This window comes from Microtus ochrogaster, chromosome 4, assembly GCF_000317375.1.
Source record: "Microtus ochrogaster isolate Prairie Vole_2 chromosome 4, MicOch1.0, whole genome shotgun sequence".
Taxonomy (NCBI): domain Eukaryota; kingdom Metazoa; phylum Chordata; class Mammalia; order Rodentia; family Cricetidae; genus Microtus; species Microtus ochrogaster.
Window position 1 is genome coordinate 31,127,098 of NC_022011.1, and position 10,133 is coordinate 31,137,230.

A 10,133-nucleotide genomic window follows, 5' to 3' on the forward strand; every position below is an offset into this window, starting at 1 on the left:
TTCTCTGTGGTTTTGGAGCCTGTCCTGGAACTAGCTCTTGTAGACCAGGCTGGTCTCGAACTCACAGAGATCCGCCTGCCTCTGCCTCCTAAGTGCTGGGATTAAAGGTGTGCGCCACCTGACCGCCCGGCTCTGACTTCAATCTCTTGGAGGACAGCTGGCTCCCTGGAGGCAACTGTGGCTCCAGCTGCCAAACTCCTACTATCGGTGGCAGATGCCCCTTCCCTGGAAGTCTCTCTGGAGGAGGGACTGGGGCTACGGACGCCACAGGCAGTTCTCCAGATCTTCTGTCTTACTTCCATGACACACGTTTATTTCCAGGAAAGTTCCCCAGCCCTTGATTTCTCCTCATTTGCTATTTTAACAAGAGAACCTGGAATGGCCGCTCTCTGTTCAGGGCAAGGATCCCCTCCTGGGGACATGAGCACTAAGCTGAGTCTGAGCCCTTAGCAGAAATGATGCAGATAGAAACTTGGCGTCCGACTTCCGGCTCCACTGCGGCGTAGCATTTCAGACGTAACGGGAACTCCTTGGCCTGGTCCCAGCATTTATCATCTGTATGATTGCAAGGAAAATTCTTAGTCTGCCTGGGCTCCAGTTTCTTCATATGTAGAGAAGTCTTCTTAGAAGCTAGGTGCGATGGTGTCTACTCATTGTCTCAGCACTCAGCTGCACAGTGTTGAAAATGTCACTAACATTTGTTAGTTTTGTATTATTCCTAGGTCTGGCCTCTGGCCGTGTGGCAGTCACTGTCATCCTAGAACCTCACAAAGCCATAGCTTGCTCATTAAAACCCAAGACTCCCCTGTGTATAGCAGTGTGTACCTGTAATCCCTGCACTCAAAGAAACCAAGACAGGGACATTGTAATCACTTTGAGCTAGACAGTAATATTCTATCTCAAAAACAGCAATAGCCAAACTCTAAGTCCTTGCAACTTGATGCATAATTAAATTCATAAACAATTTTGGCACATCTCTTATTAACGTTGACTATTCATTTATTTTTGAGGCAGGGTTTCACTGTTTAGTTCTGGCTGTTCTGGAACTTGCTTTGTAGACCAGTCTGGCCTCGAACTCACAGAGATCCATTTGGCTCTGTCTTCCAAGTGCTTGGATAAAGGTGTGCACCCATACCGCCTGACTTAACATTGACTATTTAAGCATTAAAAATATTCTCCTCATGGGCTAGGATCACAGCTCAGTTGGTATAGTACTTACATAGGAAGGAGGCCTTGGGTTCAGTCTCCACCACCACATAAACACGGTGTGTTTGCATGCATCTATAATCCCAGTACTGAGGAGATGGAAGCAAGAAAGTCAGAAACTGAAGGTCCTCCTAGCTACACAGTGACTTTCAAGGACAGCCTGGGGCACGTGAGACACTGTCTTTTTAAAAAATTCCAACCAGAAGCCGGGCAGTGGTGGCGCACGCCTTTAATCCCAGCACTTGGGAGGCAGAGGCAGGCGGATCTCTGTGGGTTTGAGGCCAGCATGGTCTACAGAACGAGTTCTAGGACAGGCTCTAAAGCTACACAGAGAAACCCTAAAAATAAAGGTAAATAAATAAATAAAAATTCCAACCAGAAAGCTGCTTAGAGCTGAAGACCAGACCAGCACTGACTGTGCTCAGAACTGCTAAATTCCACCAGCCTGCCCTGCCTTCATGATCCCCTGACTCAGAGCACTGACCTTTTCCAGGAAGTACCCTTATTCTTGCTCAAATTTTCTTCTATCTTTTTAGTGTCTGAATCCATTCACAGCTACCAAATTTTGTTAAACATCCATAGTGGGCTGGGGACAGAGTCCCTGGGATCACTCGTCCTCCAAGAGCATGCTCTTTGAGCTCACGTTCCTTATTGCCCTGCTGATGTTGGGGGATGGATGGTTTTCCATTATTTTAATGGATCTCACAGTCGCTATCTTTGGCAATCTTCCTGGTCCTTGATGCAATTTGGAGATATTTGTGGAGTTAGCAGGTTTGCCTAGCAGGCAGTTTTATGGTTTGTTATTTTTCATGTCTTACTTCATCCTAGAACTTAAGGAAGCTGTAGTTCATATCGTTGCATGGTTCTGCCTTTATTCGTAATTAAGGGAGGCCTGGGAAGTGGGGTAATTGGGGAGTTGCTCTCTCACCTGCCCCCTCGAGCCCCACCACTCACCCGGCTGTGATGCCTTAGAGTCAAGGACTTCGCTCTTTGCCTTGGGTGCTCATCTGAGAAGTGGGTGCCGGAGCCATCCCCCCTCATGCTGTGGCTGAGCCACATGAGTAAGCCCTTGAAAATGTGACTCGCTTCTTGGCATTTACCACTGATGTGTTTAGTAAATCAAATGCAGAGACCAGCTTCCACCTGCTCTTCAACCCAGGGACTCCTTTGAGAGGTGCCATTGGAAAAACCCCAAACCAAGGGGCTGTCTCAGGAGTGGATTTATTTACCCATCGGGCCAGGGTTTCTTATCTCCTTGCTGTATCTGGCTCACAGGACCTCAGTTCTAGGGAAGTGGTATACCCATTTCAGATGATGGGTCTTCCCTGCAGAGACAACTGAGCAGCCCCCTTTCAGAACCTGGACATACACAGTCTTGCTGACTGTCCCTCGATGCTGACTTTCTCCTCTGAGATGCTGCTATGGACCAGGGGATGGACAGCTAGCAGGGTCCACATCACTTGTGCTGTAGCCTGAACCCTGCCCAGAGCTGGCTTAGGCTAGGCCTTGGGGATTCTATTCAAGGGGCCAGGTATCTCAGCCTGTTATGAGATTTCTGGTGTTCCTTTGGGCATGTGCTGTTGTGTTTTAAGGAGGGTGGGGCAGAGGGAGAAGGGGAGAGCACATTGTCTGGAGGAGTCTTAGGGCTTTTAACGTAATTGTGACTGTTTTCTCTTACAGAACCTACAACCATGGTGGTGCTACCAGCCAGCACAGAAGCCCAGGTATTGAAAAACAATTTTATTTATTTATTTTTTAATTTTTTATTTCCTTCTTTGGTTGAGTTTGCTTTATTATTTATTATTTATTTATCTATTTATATTTTATATATGAGTACCCTACATACCAGAAGAGGGCGCCAGATCTCATTATAGATGGTTGTGAGCTACCATGTGGTTTCTGGGAACTGAACTCAGGACCTCTGGAAGAACAGTCAATGCTCTTAACCTCCTTCTTTTCCCCCTTGGGTTTTTTGAGAAGGGTTCTCTGTAGTTCTTTTCTGAAGCCTGTACTGGAACTAGCTCTGTAGACCAAGCTGGCCTCGAACTCACAGAGATCCTCCTACCTCTGCCTCCCAAGTGCTGAGATTAAAGGCGTGCACCACCACTGCCCAGCTGCTCTTAACCTCTGAACCATCTCTCTAGCCCCCTCAAATGCCTCTTTGCTTTATTTCAGGTTTGTTTTTTTTTTTAAATGAGTGAACTTTTGTTTCTTCTACTTGTTTCCCAGAAGGTATTTAAGAGTAGACACCACTTGTATTCTAGGGTGAGAAGGGACCTTTGGGGACCAGAAAAGAGCACCATCTAGCAACAAACAGAGCCAGAGCGGAATTCCAGGGCATGCTGCCTGCCCTGATGGTTTTGTTCTTTGAAATGTTGCCTTTTATTGCCTTTCAAAGTATAATTTTAATATAATAATAATTTACAGGCTGGATGCAATGGTACATACTTGTAATTCTAGCTACTTGGGAGACTGAAGCTTTGAGGAAAAACAAAGAAGAGATATAAAGAAAGGGAGGGAGGAAAGAAACTTGTGTTTCTGTATTTATTTAGCATGGTAGCTCTGCAAGGGAGAGGTGAGACTGGACCAGAGGATTTCCATCATGCGCTGCCCCTGCTTCTGCTGCTGCTGCTTCCTCCTCTAACTTCTCTACCTAGATCTTGCCTCAAAGGAAAACATATTATATACTTTCTTACATTTTTGTTATTTATTTATTTGAGTTTTGTTTTGAGACATGGTCTCTTTACGTAGCCCTGGCTGTCCTACATTGCACTGTGAAGATCAAATTGGCCTGGAACTCACAGGTCCACCTGGTTCTGATTCCCAAGTGCTAGAATTAAAGGCATGTGCCAGTACACCCAGCTGGCACCACGTCTTATCACCACACATATTTCTCAATGCCAGTGACAGTATATCCCTACTTCCATGGAACGCTGCCACCCAAGCAGCAGTGCTGAGTGTCACTTAGGAGCTCTGTGAAGACAGACTTTTTACATAGAGGTAGCTAGAAATTGGGGAAGAACAGCTGTATTTCTAGTGCAGCTGCATTGCTGTGTGACTGCCAGTTATCTGTACACACAGCTGTAGATAGTTTATTTCTCCAGCTGAAGGTCTGCTGGCCTGGGAGGTCAGCTGACCCTTGCTGTCCAGAGTTCACAGAGGTGAAACTGCTACCTACTACCGAAAGGATGCCTAGTGTTACACACCATACGAATGCTTGTGGAAGCTTTGAATGAAGGCGTCTCATATGGACTGTTCTCAGAGGCCCAGGTGTTAACCTGAAAGCCCCATCCCCAGGAAATAGGGCGAGGGAGCCACTCCAAGTCTAAGCTTCCCTCTGGATACTTAGGTTTCATGAACTGCCTAGGCAGCCCCTCTAATTGCTTTTAGATTCCAGGCTGATGGCCATGCTTGAACTTGCAGGTTGGAGGTCCTGAGACTGGCCAGCCGCCCAGGCTTTTCCTAATGGAAAGCATTCTTTGTGTTCCAGAGAAAGTTTCCAGTGAGCTGAGGCACTGAAAAGCTTTTTGCCAAGGAAGCCATCAGATAAGAGGCTTGGCTGGAGTTAACTCTTCCCCTTCCTTCTTGCTGTGTAGGCCAGCACTGGGCAGGGGATGGAGTGAGTAGCCTGGATGGATTGGGTTACCTCTCTGCAGGCTGCACTGGGATGGGCTGGAGGGCTTCCTGCTTGCTTCTCAGTCCGTCTTTCTCCGTGGTAGTCCTGTGATATCCATTGACGACTTTGCCACACAACCAAGCATCACAGAGCTATGAGGCACATTGGAGATCTTGGACCACCTTGCTCTTGCCTGGCATCTACCTGTACAACACAAGAATCTACTATGTGACCTCTCCACGTTTCTGTCCCCTTACCTTGCTAGCTTTCTCTTTCCACTGTCACACCCAAGAGCAGTCCTGAGATAGTCTCTCGAGTCCCCAGTTTCCTTGGACACTCCATCCTGGCTGCTGGCCAGAGCCCTGGTGTTTGCCTCCTGTCAGGTGTGACTAGCCACTAGATGTTGGTGTCATGCTCTGCATCCAAGGGAGTGCCTTGGGAACAGTCTATGCCTTTAACCTGCTGGAAGTAGATAAAACTAGGTGAGAGCAGCCCCGAGGGTGGGCCAGGCTTTGGTCCATTGTGATCTGATTCTTCTCACCAGTCTTCTTGAGTCAAGGGTTACCTTCCTCAGACCCCCCAGACTCCAGCATCTTCTGAGATGTCCCTGTAGGACTCAGAGACCTTATCTCTTGCCTGACCCTGGCTTTGACCTGTTATTGCTCAGCCTGCCTTACTTAGTCTCAGGTTTCCTAGGATACCTTACTAGCCAGAAACGACTGGAAGAGGCCACTGGGGCAAGGTGGTACCAGAAAGTGGACAGTCTCCTGATGAGGCTCTGGGTCCATCTTCTACAACAATGTCCTCTCACCCAAGCAATATAACAGAAACCTTAGAGCATAGCACAGACAGACCCAACTTCAAGGTCTAGCTTGGCCAGCTTCTAGCTGTGATGGAGTAGCCTAACAAATATCTCTCTCTGCCTCTTTCCCTCTGTATATGAGATGGGAGGTTGTGTCATGGGTTGTTGATGTTAAATAGGATGAGTTTTACATAGCGTCTACATAGTAGAGCTGTTATTTTTATGTGTATGTGCCTTTGATAGTCTCTTCTTCTTAACAAATATTTTACATATATGGTTTTTTTTATTTATCTATCCATTATTTTGCTTGCATCTATGTCTGTGTACTATAGACATATCTGTGTACATATCTGGTGTTTGAGGAATTCATCAGAGGGTTTTGGATCCTCTGTAACTGGAGTTATGGAAAGTTGTGAGCCACCATGCAGGTGCTGGAAATGGAACCCAATGCTCTTAACCAGAGAACCCATCTCTCCAGCCCCAGACAGTCTGTTCAAAAGAAGGAAAATATGAAAACTATTCAGTAGTAATGGAAATTGATCCTCAGTTAAGAGCACTGGCTGCTCTTCCAGATGATGTGGATTTGATTCTCAGCACCCACATGGCAGCTCACAGTGTCCGTAACTGCAGTCCCAGAGAAACTGGCGCAGACTCACATGTAGGCATAACACCCATACACACACAGTAAAAGTAAAATGAAAAATTCATGTTTTTAATGAAATGCTTGTAATCTTTTGTGGAGCTAAGATAGGAGGCTTAAAACTTTGAGGCCATCCAAGGCTACATAGCAAGACCCTGTCTAAAAATGGGTATTGTGGAGACTTTCAGGAAGCTCAGTCAGCTAAAGCCCAGAGAGCCTCGCACAGTAAGCTCTACCAGTCCCCAGGGCCTGACCCTGTCCTCAGTGCCTTAATGCTCATCACATGCCCTCAGGTGGGGCTGGGTGTGGTCTGGTGGAGCAGGCCTGTAAGGTGTCTGAAGCAGGAGGATCATGAGTTTGAGACCAGCTAGGGCTGCCTAGATACCCTGTCTCAAATAACAACTAGATGGGCATAGGCCTGTAATCCCAGCTCTGGGGAAGTGGCGGGAGGTAGGAGGATCAGGAATAAACTTCATGAGATACTACTACCTTCAAAAGCAAACAGACAGAGCCCAGCGGTGGTAGCGCACACCTTTAATCCCAGCACTCAGGAGGTAGAGGCAGGCGGATCTCTGTGAGTTTGAAGCCAGCCTGATCTACAAAGTGATTTCCAGGACAGCCAGGGCTACACAGAGAAACTCTTGTCTCTAAAAACAAGAACAAAAGAGAAAGCAAGAGAAGAAAAATAGTGCTGGAGAGTTGAGCTAGTGGCTAAGAGCACCAGTGTTTGGGAGGCAGAGGTAGGCAGATCTGTGTGAGTTGAGGCCAGTGTGGTCTGCATAGTGAGTTCCAGGGCAGCCAAGCAGAGAGTCCCTGTCTCAATAAATAGATAGATAAATAAATAAATAAATAAATAAATAAATAAATAAATAAATAAATAACAGTAAGACACAGTCTAACTGAGTAGCCCTGGCTGGTCTCAAACTCACATAGCTCTCTGGCTGTGCCTAGGACTAAAGTTGTGAGCTGTTTGCTCAGCATGACATAATTTTTGGTCAGCACAAATGTCCATCTGTTTTTATAATGCTGTGAGTCACCCATTACTGTAACAAACTCCTTAGATAATCAGAAACGTGAGGTTTGGCTGGGACTGTGGCACAGTGATAAAGTGTGCATTCAGTGTGCCACATGGCTCTGGTTCAAGCTCCACAGGGTAGAAGGTCATTTTGGTTCCCAGTTTTGGAAGTTTCACAGCCACTTAGTTCTAATGATTTGGGACTATGGTGATAGAACATGCCGTAGCAGGATTTCCCGGAGGAGAAGGCTGCTTCTCTCTTGGCTGGGTATGAAAAGAAGGAAAGTTGGAAGCCAGTGAGCAGGAGACCTCCCATTCAGCACCGCCTCTTTGTTTAACTATGTAGCCCACCCTGGTCTGGGATCCACTCTGCTTCCCAAATGCTAGGATTAATGTGTGCTCCATGCCCAGCAAGCCCACCCCTTAAGAGTTCCGCCAGTTCCCAGTGGAAGCCAGCTGAGGACTAATGCTTTAACACAGGGCCTCCGGGACATCTAAGAGTTAAGCTCTAGGCCAGGGTGTGATATAGTGATTGAGTGCTCTCATGTTATCTGTGAAGATTAAAAAATAAAAAGAAAATCCCCAGCCCCCCAAACTACAATGGTCAAGAAACATCACGACAGCAGCTGCTCAGTCAGCTGGTCTTTCTCCTTTGATGTGAGCTGTCCTGTTATATTACATGAAAAACCAATGCTTAGCTGGATTATCTTGTTCCTATTTGTATATATATGGGGAGGGGCATACATACTGTGCAGTCAGCATCAGAGTCAAGACAAGTCCTTTCTGTTCCCATCCCAAATGTGCCCCGGCTCAGGAGCTGCTAGCTTCTCTATTGCCGTGGATGGGCTCAGCTTGCTTATAGTCATGCAAGTGGGACCACACTGCATAAAGGTTTTTTTGTCTGATCTGTAGTGTGTGTGTGTGTGTGTGTGTGTGTGTGTGTGTGTGTGTCTGTTTCCTGTTCTATAGTGCCCCGCTGTGGCACTACTATGAAGTGCACATGAGTAGTTTATGAACAAATCATGTGTGGATGAACTTTTCCTTTCTCTAGGTTAAATATCTGAGAGGGGAGGGGCTGAGTCACATACTCAGTGCATAGTGGTAAGACTTTTCCTGTTTTCTAAAGTGACTGCGCTCTTTGGGGACATCTTTTTGACAGTAGTTCATGTTTTGTTTGTGCCATGATTTTCTTCTGGCAAAGAGGTGGTATTTTTTTTTAATCTGGTATACATTGATTGATGTTTTGCCTGCATGTATGTCTGTGTGAGGGTGTTGGATCCCCTGGAACTGGAGTTACAGACAGTGGTGAGCTGCCATGTGGGTGCTGGGAATTGAACCCTGGTCCTCTGGAAGAGCAGCCACTGCTCTTAAGCAGTGAGCCATCTCTCCAGCCCCTAGAGGTGATATTTCTATAGCACTGTTGTAAGTGTTACTGTGATCTCTTTCCTGCCTGTCATTCTGTCTGGCATCGCTGTCTGTTTTATGATGGTGGGTGCTGCTGGTTGCGGGGCCCCAGTGCCCTTGTGGCTTGGAATGCCGTCTCTGGTGACCTTATGACTTATCTGTCCCTTAGATGGTACAGTCACTGGGCTTTGCTATCTACCGTGCACTGGACTGGGGCTTAGATGAGAGTGAGGAACGGGAGCTCAGCCCGCAGCTGGAGAGACTCATCGACCTCATGGCCAACAGCGACTGTGAGGACAGCAGCTGCGGGGCAGCAGATGAGGGCTATGGCGGGCCAGAAGAGGAGGAGGAGGCTGAGGGCGGCCCCCGAGCTGTGCGCACCTTTGCCCAGGCCATGCGGCTGTGTGCTTCGCGCCTGACAGACCCCCATGGCGCACAGGCCCACTACCAGGCGGTGTGCCGGGCTCTTTTTGTGGAGACGCTGGAGCTTCGTGCCTTCCTGGCCCGAGTGAGGGAAGCCAAGGAGGTGAGTGAGATAGGGCTGCAAGTGGAAGGGCTGATGCTGGGTGGATGGGGGAGGTGAGTGGGGATGGGGTGCAGATCGGGTGGGCCCGTCCTCACTCGTCCAACAGGGGTTAAGGTCTTTAGTGCTTGACTGTACCTTCCTAGGAATACCCATAACTTGCCCCCTCCCCCACATGTTGGGCACTGTCCAAAATGTTTCATACATTTTTAACTTCATGGCTTCTTTTCGCCCGGTTTTCAGACAGGAATCAGGGAGTGGCTCCTAGCCTACTGCACATTACTGTCGCCTCAAAATTAGCCGTTACCCTCCCTGAGGCCACTTTCATCTGCAAGAGGGAGCTCTGCTTACTGCCCCCAGGTTGGCCTCTCCCAGCCCCGGTTCCTCCTGAAAATGTGATGTAAAGACAGCCAACTCTTCCCTTGCAGAACCACACAGGCAGGCCCATGGACTTGGAGATTTGGGGTGCTTGCCACAGCCCCACTTCCTTCCATCTTACAAATGAGCAGATGCTCTCTGAGTTAGGGTCCCTCATCCCAGTGTCAGAGCCTGTCTAGGATACAGCCGGCTCCTGAGCGACTTCTCCCAACCCAGAGTTAGGGCTTGGCATCTTTCGGCTGTCTCCATTCTTCCTGGGAGGAGTTGCTACTCCTTAAAGAGAACCATTTCCCCCCCGCCCCCCGCCCCCATGAAGTAGGCTGTCCAGGCCCCCCTCAACATTCCACTGATGATAGGGGGACTTGGGAGAGGTCAGGTGAGGCTCAAGTTGTTCTCTCTTGCTCAGGTAGCAGAAGTTAATTTTTTTTTTTTGGTTTTTTTTTTTTTTTCAAGACAGGGTTTCTCTGTGGTTTTTTGGAGCCTGTCCTGGAACTAGCTCTTGTAGACCAGGCTGGTCTCGAACTCACAGAGATCCACCTGCCTCTGCCT

General features: G+C 47.9%; 1 protein-coding gene across 1 annotated transcript in view; it reads left to right on the plus strand.

Moving 5' to 3' along the window:
- Spire2 (spire type actin nucleation factor 2) overlaps nucleotides 1-10,133 on the plus strand; it is a 35,855-nt gene that overhangs the window by 11,723 nt on the left and 13,999 nt on the right. Inside the window, exons 2-3 of the mRNA XM_005345836.2 lie at nucleotides 2,887-2,930; nucleotides 8,853-9,209. Coding sequence (XP_005345893.1) covers nucleotides 2,887-2,930; nucleotides 8,853-9,209 — 401 coding nt within the window. The remainder of the gene's footprint in view (nucleotides 1-2,886; nucleotides 2,931-8,852; nucleotides 9,210-10,133) is intronic.